The sequence below is a fragment of the Populus alba genome, chromosome 10 (genome assembly GCF_005239225.2).
Source record: "Populus alba chromosome 10, ASM523922v2, whole genome shotgun sequence".
In the NCBI taxonomy this organism is placed as follows: Eukaryota; Viridiplantae; Streptophyta; class Magnoliopsida; order Malpighiales; family Salicaceae; genus Populus; species Populus alba.
This window is the reverse complement of record NC_133293.1, coordinates 8,606,429-8,629,170: the sequence shown is the minus strand read 5'-3', so window position 1 is coordinate 8,629,170 and position 22,742 is coordinate 8,606,429. Positions and strand designations below refer to the sequence as shown.

Here is a 22,742-nt window from a genome sequence, read left to right as displayed (position 1 = left end):
TATATATATATATATATATATATATATTTTTTTTTAATTATTTTATAACCTCAATTTGAAAAGCATTTTTTTAACCAAACACATTAAACTACTTTTTCTTCAACCTCAATTTCAACCACAGTTTTAACCAAACACCTATTTTTTCAAACCAACCTCAACTAAAAGTACTTTTTATAAAACAACTTTTTTCAAATCATAACCACAAAAGCTACCGCAATACCAAACACACTCTAAGATGTGCCCACGATCAGATAGACCCGCACTTTCCCCACTGCGAATGGATTCATCACTACGTGGCCCATCCTGGTGCGTACAAAGCCAAGGATAGATAAAACCGACGGTCTTTCTTTCTTTTTCTTTTTCAAGGTTTTTTTTTCCAAATTAACTTAACTAGAGTTATTTAAATATATTAATACACTGTGTTATGATCGCCCGAAGACGTCTACAAATACTATCCAATTATTTATGAATATAGTCCAAATATATAAAAATAAATTAAAGATAACTCCTAAAATATATCTCTTTCTTGACGTGCAAGGTGAATTTACGGGACGCCCATTTTAGTGGAATTTATGATGGTATATTGACAGGATTCATTTCGGTTCTTGTTTTTTTCTGTTCCTTGTTATGGTTTCTTATGTTACAATGATTATTTCATACTGTAGTGATAAAGATAGGTTTCATGCGCACAATTTATTTTTGTATTTGAAATTGTATTCATGTATGTCTAGTTTAAAAAATATTAAATTAATTTTTTAATTTTTTTTTTAAAATGTTAATATCAAAAATAAAAAATTATTTTAATATATTCTTAAATAAAAATTATTTTTAAAATATACTATGTTAATGTGAATTTCACCTTATAGTATAATCTTTAAACTCAACAAGTGGTTAACCTAGTCCAAGATCAAGATTATAAATAAAATGCTTTAATTTAACTCAATTTTTTTTATAAAATATTTTAAAACAAATTTTTATTTAAAAATCAAGTTTTTTTAGTGATGTTTGTATATATATATATATGTGTGTGTGTAATTTATATCTACTTAAATTAAAACTTTTTAAAATTAATTTATAAATAGTTTATCCGGCTTAAATAATGATAAATCAATTAAAGTTTGTATTATATGGTCAAATCCAAAATAATAATACAAGTAAAATCTAATATGAGACAACCTTTAATCATGAATAATTAAATTATTATGTTATTTTCCAAATCGGTGAAATTTAAAGATTTGAAAAATAAGGAATTAAAGTTATATTTGGTTACACATTTATTTTGTGTTTGAAAATACATTTTAAAATAATTTAAATTGAAAAAAATACCAAATATTATTGAATAATTTTAATATACTGGTACAGAATTACAAGAACAGAGTACACCTCCCAAGATTCCATTCTCGTCTCATCTAAGTCTCCAAGTCTTCAAGTCTTCTGCTCTCATTAGCAGAGGAGGAGAGGGAGAGCGACTCTATTTTAGCCAGGCTTATGTGCTTGGGACATATATCTCTGGCTTTTAAGACAGCGAAGCTTTTGAGAGTTGTGATAGGTGGAACCTGAAGCTAAACGGTGGTTTAAGGGAATGCCACTTGTTGGTTCAGACCAGACGCACACTTTCTTCAAATTCTGGTAACATCTTGCGAAGGTAATTAGGTTTTCAATCTTCTCTTACTCATATCTCCCTCCTCCTCCATGTGTTTTTTGCTCCAGTACTCTATGCACTGTGTGCCTATTAGAACAATATTACTCGCCATAGAGAACCTACCAACGGGAACCAACCTGCTAATAATCAAATAAATAATCAAAACTTTGGAAATGAGCGTGTGAATCTTTGGAAATGAGCATGTGGATCTTTGGAAATGAGCATTCCACTCGTGAGTTTTCGGGCTCTGAATCGTGGCTATTAAATAAATAAATAATTAAAACTCTGAATTTGATAAACTGTGTGTTATTTTTATTTATTCATGATCCCACCTGCTACTTATGCACAGGCCTTTACCGAGCTTGAAGTCTCTTCGATATATATATTTTGCAGAGTTGTGGCACCTCAAAAATCTGAGACAATCGAGCTAATAACGCAGGATTAGAACTTGGGATTTTCCATTCAATGTCAAGAATGAGAGTAGCAGTGGTTGGTGCTGGGATTAGTGGACTTGTTTCAGCTTATGTTCTTGCAAAAGCGGGTGTTGAGGTTGTTCTGTACGAGAAAGAAGACTCCTTGGGCGGCCATGCGAAAACTGTCTGCTTCGATGGTGTTGATCTAGACCTCGGTTTCATGGTCTTCAATCGGGTCAGCGACTGCTTATCTATTTTTCATTTTTCTTTAATTCTCTGTCGCTCTCTTGCTTCCCCTTGATGGCACAGGCATGGTTTGATAGATGTTCTCGTGCTTTATCACGTTAAAGAGGAAAGAAAATAATAATTAAAAAAATATGCATGAACTCGATCACTCTAGTGCTTGTTCGACTACATGGAGCTAGCTATACCTGTTTTTTTCCTGAAAAGATAAATAGAAATTCGGTTGATAAATACAAAGAACAATATTTTTAATCAGTTACATTCTTTTCCGTGGCCTCTAGGCACAATGGAACTATACTTTTCCGTTGACTAGCGAGTAGTGACGCGGACGCCTGGAAAGCATAGCAATTGTTCTCAAGGGAAACTCTTTCAAGTTAGATTATTAAATAATGAATACATAGATTCTTGGTGATAGCATATAAATATATAATCGCTCAACTCCAAGTAGTTAGTTGATTGTTGATGGCTTCAAAATTTATTCTATTTTTTATTTATTTTGATAACACGTTATGGGATCATAAAAGAGTTATGGAAGATTAGAAAGGTTATTTGTCTTGGTACCACTCTGTTGGATGCATTTTCAATCAATAAAATGGTGTTTAATTATTATTTTTGGAAAAATGGAGATAGTGTATATATCTTTTTTATATTTTCAATTTTAAAAATATAAAAAATTATTTTAAAACTATATCAAAAATAGGATTATTTTATGTTTTTGTTTTTTATCTCCTCAACTTAATATCTCCTCAACTTAACATTTATTATCTTTATATGTTTTACAACCCAATAACTTAAACTGTTAAGTGAGTTTTCAATATGTGATTTATATTATTTTCTAACACACTCTCTCAATTGAAAGCCCTTTGAACTTGAAACTTGTATAGATCCACATTATATCGTGCTTATTTTTTATCAAATAAATGAGGATGATGAGATTCGAATTCGTGACCACTTAGTCATCAAGGTTTTGATACCATGTCAAAGAACAATCTCAACCTAATAGCTTAAATTATTAGGTGAGTTTTTAAAATATGATTTATATTATTCTTTAACAACAAGGTTGTTGAAAAACTCTGGACATACATGCAATGAAAACATAGCAACTACAATAATAATTATATTAAAAAACACCTAAACTTTGAAATTTTATTTCATCATGAAAGCTTCTAAAGTGAGTGGTGCTTTACTCCCTGGGTTTTGAGCACGATTGTAACCTCCTTTTCATACTTGAAAACCTATGACTTAACCCCTTGATTTTTATTGATTGTTATAATGGTAAGAAACATGTTGGCCTTTTCTTGGTCCGAAATCTTCCATTTTTAAATTCTTACAGGAAAAACCTATATTCAAAGCTTAGATAAAACAAAACCATAGGGTTAAAGTAAATGTATTAAATCATGAAAATTAATGGCATGCTTAGTGATCAAATGTGTATTCTAATTGACAATATAATGAGATGATTCATTACATTTCTTTTGTTTGGTTGTGAGAACTTTTAATGATACAATGGAGGTCTTAATAAAGTTTCATTTTTAATCCTTGTAGTTCTCGAAAAATAGTCTTTATATTTTATTTTTATTTCTAATTTAGTCCTTTTTTGAAATTTATTATCCTTGTATTTTATAAACAAACACAACTTAGTCCTTACTTGCTAGCTAAGCTAGACAAGAGTTCTAATTACAGGAAAATATATCTTGTTAAATAATAGTATCCATGATAACAGTATCTCTTTGTCAATAACTATAACTCAACTGTTATTAGTTTTTCTTCTTCCATTGAGGGGTCTTGAGTTAAAGCCTCTCTTTTATAATAATAAAATAAATAAATAAATTCGAATCTCATTATAATAATATTTGACGTGAATTTGTCCTAGCTAACCAAAGCTTATCAAATTGGTCATGTGTAAATAAGGTTGTAGGTTCTGTCACAGACTTGCGAGTATGATTAATTGACTTGGAAGGATATTGGGATCATGAACAGGTAACGTATCCAAATATGATGGAGTTCTTCGAGAACCTTGGGATAGACATGGAGTTATCAGATATGTCGTTCTCAGTGAGCTTAGAACAAGGCAAGGGTTGTGAATGGGGAAGCAGAAATGGGATTTCAGGTTTGTTTGCTCAGAAGAAGAATGCGTTAAATCCATACTTTTGGAAAATGCTTCGAGAAATTGTCAAGTTTAAGGATGATGTGCTCAGGTGAGCCTTTCTCTTTTCATATATTTTGTATAGTGTGCATTGAGACATTAAACTTAGACCGCATGTGGTACTTGTATTTATTTTTGGAGCTGAGAATTAGCTGCTTACATCAAACTTACAAGGCAGGTTGTTAATTAGGATTCAGGATGTGCAATCGCCATACATTCAATAAAATTTCTCTCGTGTTTATGTACCTTCAAGTTTTTCTTTCTGGTATTGTTAACCTGATGGTGCAAAAATATGGCCCACGGCCTTGAGTTATCATTCAAGGGTCAGCTGAACATGCATTTGATTTTCAAGGACTTATCTGGTTTTTGATCTTCTAGACTTATTTGTTGTATGGGCATACATATTGTTGGCAGTGTGTGATTTCATGAGTTGTGGTCTGGGAATTTGACTCTGTTCAAGGATAGACAAGCCTTTTAAGGCATTGATTAATGTTTCAAGGTAATTTTAATGTGCTCGCAGTGGCAATGGCAACTAAATTAATTTTTGTTTTGTATTGCAGTTATCTTGAGGTTCTTGAGAATAACCCTGTTGTTGATAGGAATGAAACCTTAGGGCAATTCGTCAAGTCACGAGGTTACTCTGAATTATTTCAGAAGGCTTATCTTGTGAGATCTCTAGAACATTTATTCGGTCCCATTTTCTCAGCCTTCTGATTAGGTTCTACTTTCGATCAGTTCAGTTACTTAATGACACAAATAACGTTGCTTTTCTTAGGTTCCTGTTTGTGGTTCTATATGGTCCTGCCCTTCAGAAGGAGTTATGAACTTTTCAGCTTTCTCTGTACTCTCATTTTGCCGTAATCATCATTTACTTCAGGTAAGTGTTCTTTCTGAAAGTAGTGTAATACATCAATTTAACCAACAAGTGATGCCAATACGTGCATGAATTGTTTCAAGTAAATCACAATCATTGTCATCCAGCCATTTCTATATGCACCATTGAACAGAGGTCTTTTGGCATTACGTAAGCAAACCTTTAGTTTTTGTCTGCTACTGGAGTTCTAGGCAAACAGATGTATCGGATTTCTGAATGCTCTTTGGTACCATACAGCTCTTTGGTCGGCCTCAGTGGCTCACAGTCAGACGGCGATCTCATTCTTATGTCAACAAGGTGCTCAATGGTTGCTTTGACAGTGCACCATATTATTTCTTAAAAGTGTCTGATTAGTCGTTGTTTTTAGTTAATGGGTTTTAGTTTTGAGCTGAAATGGCATGCTTCATGTGCTTAATATTCATTCAACGTGCCAAAACATCAGGTCAGAGAAAAGCTGGAAAGTTGGGGTTGCCAAATACGAACCGGTTGTGAGGTACAGGCTGTTTCAACTACAGATGAGGGTGAGCAGTAACATTAATTTAGTGGAAGATTTAAGGCACTTAGATTTTGTTTAACATAAAATGATGATTTATGCTTGATGATGTGAGGTATTTTAAAAGCAGAAGTTCATTGTATGTACAACTTCTGCAGAAGCAAAGAAAAACTTGAAATAAAGTTAAAACAAGGAAAATGAACAACTGAAAAATCCTTAATAACTGATGAGCAATACTTTTCTCTAGTAATTCTAATGGTAACATGAGAAGTATTTTAGCAGGTTGTGCAGTGCTCTGCAGAGATGGCTTGCTAGAAATGTACAGTGGGTGCATAATGGCTGTCCATGCCCCGGATGCTCTGGGATTATTAGGGGAGCAAGCAACATTTGATGAGACGAGAATACTTGGTGCTTTCCAATACATGTATAGGTATTTATTTTTATTGTTTCCCACTTTTCATTTATAATGTCAGGACTCAAGAATAAATGAACGAGCACTTCTTAACTTTTTGTAGCTGAAGTTTAACAAAAACTAACTGTTGAAAAGTTGATGTAATTGTAAACTCATTTAGTTCTCTCTCACTCAAGATTTTCAATCATTCCACAATTTCTATTGGCAGCGAAATCTTCCTTCACCGTGATAAAAAATTTATGCCCCAAAACTCAGCAGCATGGAGTGCTTGGAATTTCTTGGGAAGTACAGAGAATAAAGTCTGTCTGACATATTGGCTGAATGTGCTTCAGGTTTGTTTTTAAATTTGCATTTAAGTCTCAGAATTTATCTGTCAGATTTGAAAAGAACAAGAAATTAGCCCAATGTCCCACTATCTAATTCTGTTTTTGAAATGTTGTATCATGCTGCAGAATATTGATGAAACAGGTCTACCTTTTCTTGTGACGCTTAATCCAGATAATGCACCAGATCATACCTTACTCAAGTGGTCGACTGGTCAACCAGTTCCATCTGTAGCTGCAACAAAAGCTTCACTTGAACTTGACCATATTCAAGGCAAGAGGAGAATTTGGTTTGGTGGAGCCTACCAGGGTAAGTCTTTTGCTTGAAAAGAAGGACACTAGTACAGATACAATGTTTGCTTCTTCTATCAGATGAATTTTTTTATATTCTGTACTTATTTTCTTTCCAGATTCACTCATGATTCAAGACATGATTTCACTTGGTGTTATCCAGATAAAAATAGAACTTTAAGGGTTTATGTTCATTTTTTTGTACTCTTATAGGCTGCAAGTGAAATGTGTTTCGTAAGAAAATAAGAGAAGTGAAATAATGTTTCGGTATAAGATAGAAGGTTGAAGACTCTGGCAATTATTGACGACCTTAGATAATCTGGCAAATACTTCAATCAACTACTGGTGGCTTTGCTAACATTAATTTGTGGCAAACTTGTAATAACAGTTTTTTAATTGATGTGGGGAGATGAGCTTATTTGCTACACTCCTTTTTTTTTTTTTCAGATCTAGAAGGAGAGATTCTTTAGAAGTTTCCATGATAATTCATTTCTTTTATTGTTCAGCCTTCAGAGACACTGCAACTTTTCAGATTTTAGATTACTGGATTAGCTTGATACTTGATCAACTGAGCAGTTCGTGTTGTGTTTTCAGGTTATGGCTTCCATGAAGATGAACTAAAGGTAGACATAATTAAGTAGAGATAACCACTATGTTTGTAGTGAAAATTCAATTCATCTTTGTTGTATTTTTGGTCAGTTTCCACATTTCTTTTTGTTGGGAAGGTATAAAATATTGAAATGTTTTCTAGTTCTAGAGTACAAAGGAATCGACCACTGATACATTTCTGCTATGAAATTCTGTTAACCAACCTATGTTCTCTGAACTCTTTGTGGAAATGTCGTCTTCAAGTCTTGCAATGAAAATACCTTTCCTTTTAATATGAATTGAAAAATTGAGTTCAAAATGTATCCTGCAACAGGTAACAAATTAGCTTTCAAACCTGCTTATGAATTACTGCTGTTCTCTTTTCTGAAACATGCTTTTGGTACTTGAAATTGAAAATCAAACAGGGCCTTGTTTTCTTGTCTCCATGAATTCATTATGTATCCAGTGTTCTTTTCATGATATCATGAAGTTGGTGTTCTGCCACGGACAAGTGAGGGATATCAGTTTGTATTGGTGCTGATACAAGAAAATGAAATTATTTGTCTCTCTATTACACTTTGCAGTCTGGCATGGTTGCTGCACATGGTTTGCTTGGAAAAAGCTATGACATTCTGAGGAATCCAAAACATATGGTGCCTTCTATGTTAGAAACTGGGGCGCGCCTTTTTGTTACTAGATTTCTTGGACATCATATCTCTACTGGCTGTTTAACGTGAGTTCACTTATAAAGATAATAATTGCAATCCCTTATTATGGTGTTTTTCTTTCTTGCATTCTGTTGTTAGGAAAACATGCATACAGCTTGCTCTTTCTTTATATTCATAAGGTCATCACATGCTTATCCAAGACCACACGTAGGTTGTATAATGGTTATCATCTTTCACTTGGATGCGGGATTGCGAGAGCATTGGAGGTTTAGCATCTGAGGTGTTTTCTTTTCACTTCATGGGAATGGGTTCATGTAAACATGTAGCCATTTAGTGAATGTTCATTTCCCTTTGTAATTATTCTTCTGTCGTGGGTGGATGATGCAGAATGTGGGCTTTCTGTAGATTCAGCTCCTCTATTGTCTTTTCAGAATAAAATCTCGTGTTGCAACATTACTATCTTTGTCACCTGTCCAAATTGTTTAACTTGATTCTCATTTCATCAACAAGCTTGTGTTTTCAGTCTTGAATATTACTGCCATTGACAGCCCATTCTAGATTTTCCTCTCTTTTTTTAATCAATATATGGTGATTTGACAGTTTGCTGGAGGATGGAGGCACAGTTTTCTCCTTTGAAGGAACTTCTAAAAAATGTTCTCTGAAAACTGTTTTGAAGGTTCACAATCCGCAGTTTTACTGGAAGGTATGTACTCCAATGTAGTTCTGCTTTTGAGTGAGTTGCATGCCACCTTGAGTTCAAAATTATTAACAGGAAAAGTTTTAACTGGAATGTCGTGACAAAAAGCAGAAGGTATTTTAAAATTTAGAATAATTTAGTGCCTAGTTCAAAACTTACACTACAACTAATGAGCCCAAGAAAATTTTCTCAGATAATGACACAGGCTGATTTAGGCCTCGCAGATGCATATATCAATGGTGATTTTTCCTTTGTTGACAAAGATGAAGGTCTTATAAACCTTTTCATGGTGAGATAACTGAAATAAGCTATCTCTTGTGGATGGACTTTCAAAGAATTTTCTTTGCTAATAATTTATATTGCAGATTCTCATTGTAAATAGAGATGCTGATAATTCTACATCTAAGATGAAAAAGAAAAGGTGTGTTGTGACTGGTAACTCCAAGAATATGATATTAAAAGAGATTGAATCTTATATCTTATTTCATTAAGTATTCTCCCCCTGTTTGTCTCAGGGGCTGGTGGACACCATTATTATTCACAGCTGGTATTGCATCTGCAAAATTTTTCATCCAGCATGTTTCAAGGCAGAATACTCTTACACAAGCTCGCAGAAATATCTCTCGTCATTATGACCTGGTATGAGATGGTTGAACTGGCAATAACTCCAAAAATTCAGTTTTCTAAGTGGCTAACATTATGCTTAAACATCTCTTTCTATGCTGTTTTGGATTTTTCTCTAAAGTCTTCTTACGTGTAATGGAAGGAAAAGAAAATAGGCCACGGCTGCTTGCAAGGCTCAATGGAAAAACTATTTAATCTTTGAGATGGAGATGAGGGTGCAAAGATTTGAACACCGAACCTTTTCTTTTAGATGGTTCCAGTTCTGATACCATTTAAACCGTCACATCTTGCTAAAATTTAAGCCTGTTAGAGTGGAGGCCTCATGTTTCTTTCGATGTCATTCTCACTATACCTTTAATGGAGATACCAAAGTCAATTCCTCATCTCATTAGTGCATTTTGGAAATATCTGAAAACAAGAGTGAGAAAAGCTACTGAATAACTTCCAAGATTCTATGTAATCTTATATATGTGAACCAGTAAAGTAATGGACTTGCCAAAGCATTCACATGAAAGCATTGCCAAAGTTTTAGTTTCTAAGGTTCATCTTGAATCTTGTCAAAGTAAGAACTCTTCTAAATCTTGTGTCAGATCATAACGATGAGACAGTGCTGCTTCTACTCAAACAAATATTCACAGGGCCACCATATTAGAATTCTAAATTAGTGACCTCGTCAGCTTTTTCCCATATTGAAGTGTTGTGAGAGTATTTGGTTTCATTAATTTTCCACACGTTCACTTTTGTTGTGGCCTTGAAACTGTTTTGGTTGTCAAAGAAGTAATTAAGTATGATTTATGACTAGAAGCTTACATCTCTTTCTGGTTGTGTCTCCAGAGTAATGAACTTTTTGCTCTGTTCTTGGATGAAACAATGACATACTCCTGCGCGCTATTTAAGGTTGGAAGCCCTGCATATTGATGATTTCATTTAAAATAACGCATGAAAAAAACAATATAATCCTTGGCATGCTATGTTTAACTGATGATGTATTCATATTCCTGTGTTGTTTTAAAAGAAAGAAGATGAAGACTTGAAAGCCGCACAGATTCGAAAAATATCCCTTCTAATCGAAAAGGTAAGCCTGTTAATTATTCTTGGACAACTTGACCAAGGTTGCTTGATACTAATGTCCACTTTTATGTGCTTACATTTGACAATCTAGGCTAGAGTCAATAAAGACCACGAAGTTCTTGAGATTGGTTGTGGCTGGGGAACCTTAGCTATTGAAGTTGTCCAACGAACTGGATGTAGATATACTGGCATCACTCTATCTGAGGAGCAACTAAAATATGCAGAATTGAAAGTGAAGGAAGCGGGCCTCCAGGTATGAAGTAGAAATTTAAAAGGACTTCTGCAATTCTGATATCGCCCAGATTTTCCTGCTTTTTTCATTTTGCAGTCTTCACATGCAAATGGATGTAGAAAGCTTGTCCAACATAATTAAAGATCGTATTATATAGCAAGCAAGGATAAAGTTGGCAGTGTTGTCCTGACTTAACTGTCAAGGAGATAGGGTTTTGTAGCAGTGGATTTCTTTTTCTCTGTTTTAAACCACAACATGGTTGTTTCTGAAATCAAGTAACTTGTTTTAACGTTAACCATGTTACCAGGACAGTATAAAATTTCACCTCTGCGATTATCGCCAATTGCCCAAGACCCACAAGTACGACAGGATAATATCATGGTGAGTTCTCTCACCACCATTTTACGTTCTAATCTTAGAATGTTGTACTAATACCATTGCTTTGATGGCCTTCTCTTTGCACTTGTCCAGTGAAATGATAGAAGCTGTTGGCCACGAATACATGGAAGAGTTTTTTGGTTGCTGCGAATCAGTACTGGCCGAAAATGGGCTTTTTGTCCTACAGGTAATGAAAATATGGGAAAAAATAGTTTTGCATATTTGTGCACATTTCAATTGTGAAGTAATGGGTTTGATGGCATAAATCAGTGCTTAATTGCCAGTTTCTGTAGCAGTGTGGCCAATGCACATTACTCTATGTTTTACTCGACACCAAGGACTCAGGGGGCTAACGGTTTTCTAACATATTTTTGTAGTTCATATCAATCCCGGAAGAAAGATATGACGGGTACAGGCAGAGTTCAGATTTTATTAAGGAATATATATTTCCTGGTGGATGCTTGCCTTCATTAACCAGGATAACATCAGCCATGGCCTCTTCATCAAGACTCTGGTAGAGGCCATCATCAGTTTTAGCTGAAATTTACTGCTGATGTTATTGCTCTTTCTTCAAACTACTTTCTGCAAAATGAACTAATTTGTGTTTGTTTAGTGTGGAGCACGTGGAAAATATCGGAATTCAGTACTATCAAACACTTAGATACTGGAGAAAAAACTTCTTGGAGAATCAGAGGTAAAAATCACTTCAGAATTTTTCACATTATTTTGTAACTTGTGGGGTCAGCTTCACCATGTGCACCAATTATTTTGAGTATCAGGTTGACTGCTACTGGATGCGTGATGATTCATGATGACAAATGTCAAATTATTTGACTACAACGAGATTACATGATTACTTGCTAGATCCTTGTTGATCACATTACATTTTAAAACTAGCTGCTAGGCAGTGATCTTCATGAATAATGCTTGACACAATTCACTTTGCGCCAAAGAAAAGAAAATAGTTGGCTTTAGAATAATGAAAATAGTTGAGATAATAATGCTTGACACAATTCACCCACTATTGCTTGATTGATCTAACTATGACGTTTGCAATATCTGACACCAGAAGTTTCTCAAAAATATGATCTTTACTGTCTTTAATTGTAGAATAACAATAATTTTTAGAATTAAACAGAGTATTTTATGGTGGGCAGAAAAATTCTTTCCCTGGGATTCAATGAAAAGTTCATTCGAACATGGGAGTATTATTTTGACTACTGTGCAGCTGGTTTCAAGACACACACACTTGGAAATTATCAGGTAAATCTCAAGATTGCAAAATTGCTTCTCAATGCTCTCTGTAAATACGTGTCAAGCAATATCTCATTAAACTTCTTTGAAACATATCATGCATGCTCTAAATATCAACACACAGAAAAAAAAGTGTGTTTGGTCTCACAGATCACGGAGGCAAGTAAGAATACTTGCTTAGCTTCTATTAGAAAATCCAAGCTTGATCAGTAAAATCTTGATAATCTATATTACATAACAACTTGCATGAATACATTCAATGATAGCTAATTTTCTGGTGTACTAATTTATCTGGTCCGAAATTACATATGGCTTTATTAAAATCCCGTCCTTGAGCTTCCGACAAAAGAAATTCGATTTCCTCTGCAATGTAGGTTGTATTTTCACGTCCTGGAAATGTTGTTGCCCTAAGCAATCCATACAGAGGTTTCCCTTCAGCTTACTGATCCTTCTCTCTGAAGGAAGACAGCACCAGCACATGGAAGCCAGCCCAAGCATTAATTTCTGTTTTTCCATGCTTATTTATCAAGTTATGTTCATCATTTGTTGCCGCTGATAAAATATCGCACCAAGTTCGAAGCTCTCTTTATTTTATAAAAAACGTATTCTCGTTCTCATACACAGCTCAGGATGATGAAATCTCATCCTTGGGAAATACTCGTGGCGTTATTGTCTGTGTTTGGATACAGGAATAAATACATAAAAACATGTTTCTAAATAATTATTGCGTGGCCAGGCAAGTGGCAACCAAGGTTGTTAAAATCACGATTTTAATACGAAATGAAAAGCCGTTCACAAACTCGGATCGTAAAAACGAATTGTAAAATCATAAAAAAATCGTAAGGAATTTTAAAATATATTAAAAAAAAATTCATGCTTCAAATAAAAATTCATACATATTTCAAGCTTTCAAATAAAAATTCATACATAGTTCAAGCATATTAAAATACACGATTTAATTTGTTAGAAATTAAAGAATTAATAACTTTAAGAATTTAATTTGTTAGAATTTAATTAATTAATGAAATCATGAGCTTAATGTCTTACACAGCAGCAAGAACATGAATTTACTGCTTTTGTTCTTGCGGTTTTTTTATTGTGAAGGGTTGTACCCGCAATAAACACAAAAGTAGAATCAGAAGAAAAAACAAAAGTAAAATTGAGCTTTCTGCTTCAGATGATTTTTAAATTTCAGATCATTAGAAAATGCAACCTCTGGAAACACATCAAGCAATTTTTTCCAATAAATAATCCAACAACATCATAATAAGGTGCATTTTGACAACCTTGGGTGGCTCCTCCTAATTCTCTCGGCATTTCTGGTTTTTCTTTCTCTGTTTTCCTCCTCATTTCTCATGGAAAATGTCAAGAAAATGGTAAAATTAATTGACTAACCAAATAGATCTTTCTCTGTTTTCCTCCCCATTTCTCCGATTCAAACAACAGTTTACAGTTCATTAGTGCTAATCAAGAGAATTAATGGAGTGATTATTTCTTTGATTCAATAATAATTGACATCTCGATTATTTTTTACTCTCCTTTTCCACCATTAACAAAATATTATGATCAATTGAACATATTCCCTTTACTTAATTTGCCATCAATAAAACAAACGAGACTCTGAGAGCATAAAATAGGCAGAGAGCATAAATTTTTGAACAAAAATTCATTACCAAATCTGCAAATCACTTCAAAATTTCTATTGCATATTCATTACCCAATCACTTCAAAATCATCATACTAAATTACTAATCATTCCATCAAGCAAAACATTATAAAGGGAATATTTTTTTTCAAATCATGGGCAATGAGGACCGGGAAAATACAGGGGATTGGGGAATATCACATTCTAAATAAAACTTCTTACGGTGAAGACTGAAGAGAACGCCGACGAGCTGAAGACTGAACTTTGAAGTCTAAAGAGAAAACTGTTGATGCTGGGGAAAAAAAAGAGATCGATGCTGCTATTGATGAAGAGGGAAGACTAAAGAGGATGCCGTTGATGATGGAGATAAAGAGAGAGGCAGAGAGCTGTTGATGAAGAGTCGAAGAATGAACTCTGAAGTCTGAAGAGAAAACATTTGGCCTGGAGGAAAAAACGAGATCGCTGCCATGGATGAGATCGCCTGGAGCTGTTGAAGAGAGGAAGCCGTGAGTCGTCAATCTCAAAGTTTTTGTCTTCAGAGATAATGAATTTGGGGTAAACCATGGATGAGTGACAATTGGCATGCCGTTATTGGACTGGAGAAAACATATATTGCAGTGCAGTACTGCAGTATATGTTTTTTGTTGAAATCGTAAAATTGACATCAAAATCGTAATTTTTTGTGATTTCATCTGATTTTACTGATTTCACTTAATTTTAACTCGATTTTATCAATTTTCGAGTTTTTAAGATGATTCAACACGTTAAGTATGTATTGACTCGTAAAATTGTACGATTTTAAGAGTTGAATCGCGATTTTAACAGCCTTGGTGGCAACTATCATTTTTTTTATTATTTGAGTTGAGCGAGAATCTTGCCTTTGATTTGGGAAAAAGATTTGCTACTCGGCACAAATTTTAGGGTACAATTTCGATTCTGTTTTCATATAAAGAATTTTGCTTTTGCTTTTGCTTTTGCTCGGTGCTGAAGTAATTGATGATTATAATAATAATAATAATAATGGTAATAGAAATAATAATAATTTATTACTATGAGGACAAAAACGACGTACAGCTTCATCTTGATCTCCTGTAACATGAACCGACACGTTTTTGCTTTATTACTCGACAACTCGATAACATACCTTGTGTTTCTGCCAGAATTTCAAATCAATGACATGTACATGGTTGTCTATATTTTATCAGATCAATGAAAATTATTAATTCCTAGCAGCAAAAACCCTTGTCTATCAATTTGATCCACCTTTCCAGCTGCTTTTATTCCCAAGTTTTGCAGCAATTATCAGGTATGTATGTTCTTGTTTCTTTTTGCATCCAATGAAAATAGAAATGCTCACATATATACGCTTGGAGTTGGCTAATCCCCCCCCCCCCCCAAAGAAAAAAAAATCAAAGATCTTCTGTATATATGCAGGTATTTTCTTTTGCTCAACTTCCATAATATCCATCATGGATTTTGTTTTTGGAATTATTAATCATCATCATAGATCTTGCTTTACCTTTGATGCGTGTGTTAAGCTGGTTAGACGTTTTTATAAAATTCTGCCTATATAGAAAGCTAGATATGTTTAGCTGGAAACCCAAAAAATGCTGTAGACATGGTGAATTTAAATACTTAATTCATGGATGTATAATATTGCATAAACAACTTCACGAGTCGTGCTAGATTTGAATCTCTTAATTAAGAAATCATACTCTATATATAAATAATTTATTTAATGAAAAAGAGAAAATCCTGGATAATTAGCTGGCTCCTATATTAACAGAATCGTTAGCCTTCTTGAACATGATCATAGTGAGGAGTAGAGGAATTCGTCAAGTTGATTTGTAGATCATATAAAGCTCGAGGTTTAATTCTCTTGCAGTCTTGTAGCATCAATGGCCGCTGCAAATTGTTCCTCTGGAGAGACTTGTGCTGCTCTGATCCATGGAAAACAAATGGCACCTTCTCGGCTAGAAGCCTGGGCTCGTCTTTTTGTTACTAAATTTCTTGGAAGTCATATCTCCACTCACCGTTTAATGTAAGTTCACTAGCGAAAATGATCACTTTTTTTTTATTAGTTTACAATTTTTTCGAAAATGGATAAATATAATTGGCAAGAGATTAGAAAAACCATTTAAACAAAGGGGGTGTTTAATTTATATATTTTCTGATCACTTAATGTATATTGAAATCATTTATATGGAGAAGAAATATAATGAAATAATCATCATTACTTTTAGTTTTTTTATTTTTAGATGATGGTATGTACTGATTAAATTGAGAAAAATACGAGCTAGCTAATTATAAGAATTCGAAGGCAATAAAAAACTTTACTTGCAGCTCCTGCACAAATAAAGCTCTTGTTTCTAATATAATAATACTGAAAAAAAGAAGAAGTCGAGAAGAGTATTGAATCATATATCAATTTTTTTTTTTTAAATCAAAGCAATTTTTTATGAAAAAACACATCAAAGTAATTAAGTTAATAAGAGAGAACGTTAAAACTTGTTGTTATCCATTTTGGAGGTCCCCACATGAAAAAGAAAAAGAAAATGAAAAAGAAAAAAAGAAAATACAAAAAAATAAAAACAATTGTCTGAAGAAAAAAAATATCAGTGAGAAGAGGACATCGAGACGCCAAGAAAATGACCAAAGATTAGTTGAGGAGGTTCAAAAGTACAAAGATTGAAATTTAATAGTATATTTTTGACTGATTAGAGCTTTATTGACCAAAAAAATATCAATTTAAGAAAGAGAAATTCAAAATTGGATGTTTAAAAACCTAATTGAATTTTTGAAGGTTTAATTGCAAGAAAATTGATTTTTTAAGTCAATTTGAGCTTTAACTAGAAAAAAAATTAAAGTTTAGGGGTCGAATTGCAATTTTTAAGAGTTAATTTGATCAAATTAGAGACTTAATTGTATAAATATTGAAGTTTGATGGGCAATTAGATACTTGATTGAAGAAATCCAAAATCAAAGACCAAACTGGAAAAGACGCACAGATATTGGGGCCGAAATTGACCAAATTAGAGGCTAAATTCAAGAAATTAGAAGCCTGTTGATCAATTAAAGGTCAAAATGCACAAATTTAAAATGAAAGATCAAAGTGAAAAAGGCGGCCACCTTCAGGGCTGGCATTTGAATTTGAAAGAGGTGCAATTAAATTGATTCTTAAAATCAAAATCTCAATTGAGGACTTGATTGAACAAATCAAATATTAAAGACAGCTTTGGAAACAAAGACCTTTTGGTGCCATTTTCTTTTAAATAAAACGATGTGTTTTGTATAAAACGACGCCGTTTCATTCACTACTATAAAAAAAAGATAGATGAAACGATGTCGTTTTGATGACACTATTTACCATCAAAATCTTAAGGTTTTTCTTTCCCTCCTTTGCAGGGTCTCTCCCTCCCTTCCTCCCACTTGTTCAAAAACACGAACATAACCCACGCCTCCTCATGGCCTACAACCATGATGAAAAGAGAGAGGGGGTAAGCTCTGTCAGCCGGCCTAAGGCGGCTGCACAGTTGCCCCCCAAGTCACCCTAACCCTTCATCATGATTGGACAGGGGTAGGGAAGCTCTCTTCCCTCCCGCCCCTTATAAATACCCCCCCTCACTAGGAGGTGGGGGGGGGGGACAACAGAAAAGATGAAAAAAAAGAAATGACACAAAAACAGAAGGAAAAAACAAAATATAAGAAAAACAAGGGAAAATAAAGAAAGAAGAAAAAAGAAAAGAAAGAAAGGGAAAAAACAGAAAAGAAAGAATGAATAAAGGAACAAAAACAGAGAAAAAAAGAGAAAGATAAACTCCCTAACCTCCCACCATCTTCTTCCCTTTGTCAGCTTCATTGCTATGCCTAGAACCACCACCAATTTGCCTTGTTATAGCCACAATGCTGTTGTGAGTCACCGCTAGGTCAACATCTTCTTCTTCACCCCCTATCTTCATTGTTTTGCTAGAAAATAGTGGAGAGCTCGCTATTCCTAGGTTGAATCAATGCTGGCCCAGACCAAAACATCTGGGTTGGGTTCGGCCCAGTTTCCTTAGAATTCAGCCCAACCCCTGTTTTGGGCTGATATTAAACCAACTCTTTTGGGCCGATCTTGACCCAGTTTCTTTTTAGGCTGATCTCGGATCAATTTATTTTGGGCCGAATCTTGGCCAAACTAGGATGGGCTCAGCCCACATAATTGGGTCGGGCCCATCCCAATATATTTTCTAATATAATAATAATAATAATATATTATATATTAAACAAAAAATAAACAATAAAAATTTCAAAAATCCTTTTAAAAAATTTGTGATTTCTCATGAATTTTTTTATCATTTTTGCTTAATATTGGTTTGTATTTTTATATTGTAAAGATACAAATATGGTATTAAATTACCTAGTTTTCTCTAAAATGTTGCAAAAAAAATATATAGAAAAAAAAGTCTTGTTTTCATGCACACGACTAAGTCTCTAAAAAATATAAAAAAATATTTATATTGTATTTTAATACAACAAAAATAAAAAAAGTATGTATTAACATGCATTTTGAGTTTTAATAACTAGTTTATTAAAACCATGAGAACTAGGGCCATACTTCAAAAATACCAAAAAAACTGTTTTTTTCTTTTAGTATTTCTTTACCGAGAAGGTCTTTTCTTAAACCTCAAACATATCAACAATTAAAAAACACAATAATACTTTAATTATATCAGACAATTAAACAATGCAGTTTGTCTTATGTAATATGTATTAGGGGGCTAATACATTCTCTTTATGTAACTAGTCCTCGTGCACAATCTTTAAGATCAATTAGGGTTCCTAGTGCTCAAAATATTATGCATCGACTCCCATTCTCTCTTTTTACTGATAGAAAACAAGAATTCCTTGTCTTTTTTTTTTTTTCCAATCCTAAAGGACGATCACTGTACGTGACACCGCACACATACATCATTACCTTCTTAATAATAAGTATTAGTTTGAAGATATAATAAAAGCAACTAACTAATTCATCTATGACAAAGAAAATTCTAATAAATTAATTAACTAAATAGATCCTATCCCTTCATTTATCTTATACATATAAGGAGAAAATTGAGGGTCGTCCAATCCCAATTTGTCTACCACCCAATTGTTTTTTTTTTTTTTGTCTATTTTAATGATACTTTTTACCTTCGAGGGAACTAACTCGAATTTAATGTCATTTGATTTGGACTGTGCTGTCACAGCTTAGAGGAGGAAGGGGGTGCAACTTTCACCTTCGAGGGAACTCGTAAAAAATGTTCTCTAGAAGTTGTTCTCAAAGTTCACAGTCCTCAGTTTTACTGGAAGGTACGTTCTGCTTGTGGGTCTCCTTTTCTCTCAGCTAAGATTATAAGCAACAATATTGTTGCAATGCACGAAATTCTCAACATTTCATTACAACGATTAGAAAACGTTGTCAGGTAACGACGCGGGCTGACATAGGCCTTGCAGATGCTTATATTGATGGAGATTTTTCTTTTGCTGACAAAGACCAAGGTCTTCTACATCTTTTCATGGTGAGATAGATAATGTTGCTGTAACATATAGTGCTTTTCATTTCGGTTTTAATATCATTAACTTTCTTTAAAAAATTAAATTTTAGGTTCTGATTGCGAACAGAGATGCAAACAAATCTATCTCCAAGGCGAATAAGAAAAGGTATGTGATTTTGCTTCTTTTTATTCCTTTGATCCTATCGGATCACCTAACATTCATCTGTGGTTGAGTATAGGGGTTGGTGGACACCATCGTTATTTACAGCAGGTATTGCTTCCGCAAAGTTTTTCCTTCAGCATGTTCTGAGGCAAAATACTCTTACTCAAGCTCGCAGGAACATCTCTCGTCATTATGACCTGGTATGGGATCATAGCTTGTTAATTCTTTGGTTTAATAACGTCCACGCTGTAGGGAAAATAGATTGTGTGGAAATTGTAGCAATATATTAGCATGTGCTTGTGCCATGTTCAGAATTCTGATGTTAGCGAAGGATCTTTCAGCGAGGCTTACATCTCTTCCTTTTCATTTCGTTCTTCTAGAATAACGAAGTTTTTTCTCTATTCCTGGGAGAAACAATGGCATACTCGTCTGCAATATTTAAGGTCAGAAACCTAACCTTCCAATGCTTTTATTTTATTTTATATGATGCAAAACAGGAATCTCATCCACTATGTGCCATGGCTTAGCTTTTGATTATTTTATTTGCATGCGATGTTACATTATAGACTGAAGATGAAGACATAAATAGAGCTCAGTTGAGGAAAATCTCTGTTCTGATTGAAAAAGTGAGTCTGTAACATACAATCTCTTAACTGTTTCACCAGATTTTTAACAAATTTTAATTGATATACATACTTTCATGTTATTTTTAACCAACATAGGCAAGAATCGATAAGAAGCATGAAATTCTTGACATTGGTTGTGGCTGGGGAACTTTTGCTATTGAAGTTGTCAAACAAACAGGATGCAAATACACGGGTCTCACTCTATCTGTGGAGCAACTGAAATATGCAGAAATGAAAGTCAAGGAAGCTGGTCTGCAGGTATCTATGGGATGATAATTGATATATATATATATAGCAAGCATCTACTTGTGTCTGAATTGTTGTTCAGACTGATTTTCTTAAGACAAATATCTTCATTTTGAAGCTTATAACCTGTTCTTTTACCAGGATAATATCAGCCTTCTCCTATGTGATTATCGTGAATTGCCTAAAGGCTATAAATACGATAGAATCGTATCTTGGTAAGATGCATCTTTGCTAGATATATACCTACCACATCCCACCCAGACTACTGATGTCATAATTTTTCATCTGTTTTCCTAGTGAAATGATAGAGCATGTGGGTCATGAATACATGGAGGATTTTTTTAGTAGCTGCGAATCAGCATTGGCAGAAGATGGGCTTCTTGTTCTACAGGTATGACAAAAAAGGGAAGGGACCTGTCATTGTATGAGTTTAAGTGCTGAGAGAAATGTGTTTGATTACTACATTTTCAATATTTAGCCTAGATAACTCCTTATCATCTTTACCATTCTACTTGTTGCTAACCAGTAAAAATGGTTTGTTTTTCCTCAGTTCATATCAATAGCAGACGAGCGTTATGATGAGTACAGGCGAAGTTCTGATTTTATCAAGGAATATATTTTTCCCGGTGGATGTTTGCCTTCATTAAGCAGGATAACATCAGCCATGGGTGTTGCATCAAGACTCTGGTATGAGTTGTTTTGTTACACAATACTTTTAAGGCTTTGTTCTTAGAGGGTGTTTGGGAGTGTGGTAGCGGTTGCTTTTCAAATAGTTTTTCATGCCGAAAAGCATGCAAATAATGTTTTTTTATTTTTTAAAAATCATTTTTGATATCAGCACATCAAAACGATCTAAAAAGTACAAACCACACTTAATTTTAGCAAAAAAAAAAAAAAAATTTGAAATTTTCCAAAAAGCAGGTCCAACCTCAATGCCAAACACCTTCTTATTCTTAGTTCGTCTGAATATTCTGTAATATACTAACACAAGTTTTGTTTGTGCAGCGTGGAGCACGTGGAAAATATAGGAAGTCATTACTATCATACGTTAAGAAGGTGGAGGAATAATTTCTTGGAAAACAAGAGGTAGATATAATCATTTGATTTTTCTGTTCTCTGCAGAGTATGATGCCAGTAAAGAACTTTTCTCATTATTTTTCTTAGCAAAATTCTTGCCATGGGATTCGATGAAAAGTTCATCAGGACATGGGAGTATTACTTTGACTACTGCGCTGCTGGTTTCAAGTCGTATACCCTTGGGGATTACCAGGTAATTGCAGATAAATATAAAATATAAAATGCAGAGATCCATACATACCATATTAATGTTTTAACTTGTATGAAAATGCAGGTTGTATTTTCACGTCCTGGCAATGTTGTGGCATTAGGCAATCCATACAAAGGTTTTCCATCGGCATATCGACACCTTCTATAGATAGAAGAGAGACCGTTCTATGATATAAGCCTCCTCAAATTGTAGCTGCCTACTTATTTCTTTAATTTCCAAGTTTGTTGTGTTGCAATAAAACTTTCTTGATTAGCTACAATGAATTGGCTGTTTAGAAAAAGAAATTGAAATAAAAACACAACTCCTAAATTTTAATATTCACTGACGCTTGAATATTTATATTTTACCTGAGAATATTTTCAATATTCATTAACATTATAGTTAAGAATATTAACATTATAATTAGAATTAATTTTGAAACCTAATATTTATTGATGTTAAAATTAAAAATATCAAACATTTTTTTTGTTAAATAATATTTATCTAGTCTTATTTATTAATGGTATAATAATACTTTCAGTTTAACCTAATACTTTATTTGTATTTATGTTAAGCCAATAAACTCATAATATATAGATTATTCAGAATTTTATTTTTTTTTTTTATATTTGATTTTAATTATTTTAACACTCGATGATTGCAACTTTGTTCCCTCAAATTGAACGAAATACAAAAGTTTGATTGGCAGGACCACATCCATATCCAGCTGTGCTATAGCCAGATGAGCCATAAGGAGGAAAACCACCGACAGTACCTTGAGGCTGCATATACCTCTCCATTCGACCATCATATGAGCTTGTGTTGCTACCAGATGCACCATAGTTCTGGTAACTGCCACCCATGGAGCGGTCACCCCCACCAGGATTGGCCTCCTTAGGAAGAGCCCGTTTTACTTCAACATGCTTACCG

At 33.8% G+C, this 22,742-nt stretch overlaps 2 protein-coding genes across 7 annotated transcripts; both read left to right on the top strand.

The window, feature by feature from the left end:
• Positions 1-1,415: 1,415 nt before the first annotated feature.
• Positions 1,416-12,968, top strand: LOC118048879 (uncharacterized). Of its 5 annotated transcripts, none has more exons than XM_035058724.2 (25): positions 1,422-1,645; positions 2,082-2,290; positions 4,279-4,496; positions 5,005-5,110; positions 5,220-5,321; positions 5,556-5,615; positions 5,761-5,839; positions 6,091-6,241; positions 6,432-6,555; positions 6,676-6,856; positions 7,432-7,460; positions 8,010-8,158; positions 8,694-8,796; positions 8,984-9,079; positions 9,156-9,211; positions 9,306-9,429; positions 10,249-10,311; positions 10,430-10,489; positions 10,577-10,738; positions 11,025-11,098; positions 11,189-11,282; positions 11,473-11,609; positions 11,709-11,789; positions 12,253-12,358; positions 12,724-12,968. In XM_035058724.2, the coding sequence occupies exons 2-25, from the start codon at positions 2,108-2,110 to the stop codon at positions 12,793-12,795; spliced, it is 2,610 nt and encodes an 869-aa protein (XP_034914615.1). In that variant the 5' UTR covers positions 1,422-1,645; positions 2,082-2,107; the 3' UTR covers positions 12,796-12,968. The 5 variants fall into 5 exon arrangements, with proteins under 5 accessions (XP_073268120.1, XP_034914615.1, XP_034914614.1 ...); XM_035058723.2 differs by having other exon boundaries at positions 2,036-2,290; XM_035058725.2 differs by having other exon boundaries at positions 1,992-2,290; positions 6,094-6,241.
• Positions 12,969-15,011: 2,043 nt separating this feature from the next.
• On the top strand, positions 15,012-22,154 carry LOC118048880 (uncharacterized). Of its 2 annotated transcripts, none has more exons than XM_035058728.2 (15): positions 15,012-15,300; positions 15,880-16,035; positions 19,223-19,325; positions 19,439-19,534; positions 19,621-19,676; positions 19,750-19,873; positions 20,054-20,116; positions 20,240-20,299; positions 20,396-20,557; positions 20,687-20,760; positions 20,843-20,936; positions 21,096-21,232; positions 21,551-21,631; positions 21,710-21,815; positions 21,897-22,154. In XM_035058728.2, the coding sequence occupies exons 2-15, from the start codon at positions 15,893-15,895 to the stop codon at positions 21,978-21,980; spliced, it is 1,383 nt and encodes a 460-aa protein (XP_034914619.1). In that variant the 5' UTR covers positions 15,012-15,300; positions 15,880-15,892; the 3' UTR covers positions 21,981-22,154. The 2 variants fall into 2 exon arrangements, with proteins under 2 accessions (XP_034914619.1, XP_034914620.1); XM_035058729.2 differs by lacking the exon at positions 15,012-15,300 and adding an exon at positions 15,410-15,428.
• The last annotated feature ends 588 nt before the right edge of the window (positions 22,155-22,742 follow it).

Coding starts and splice junctions, on each gene's coding strand:
- LOC118048880 (XM_035058728.2), top strand. CDS start 15,893: ATGGCCGCTGCAAATTGTTCCTCTGGAGAGACTTGTGCTGCTCTGATC. Junction 16,036..19,222: donor ATCTCCACTCACCGTTTAAT/GTAAGTTCACTA, acceptor GTGCTGTCACAG/CTTAGAGGAGGAAGGGGGTG. Junction 19,677..19,749: donor TCCAAGGCGAATAAGAAAAG/GTATGTGATTTT, acceptor GGTTGAGTATAG/GGGTTGGTGGACACCATCGT.
- LOC118048879 (XM_035058724.2), top strand. CDS start 2,108: ATGTCAAGAATGAGAGTAGCAGTGGTTGGTGCTGGGATTAGTGGACTT. Junction 9,080..9,155: donor GTCTTATAAACCTTTTCATG/GTGAGATAACTG, acceptor TTTATATTGCAG/ATTCTCATTGTAAATAGAGA. Junction 10,312..10,429: donor ACTCCTGCGCGCTATTTAAG/GTTGGAAGCCCT, acceptor TTGTTTTAAAAG/AAAGAAGATGAAGACTTGAA.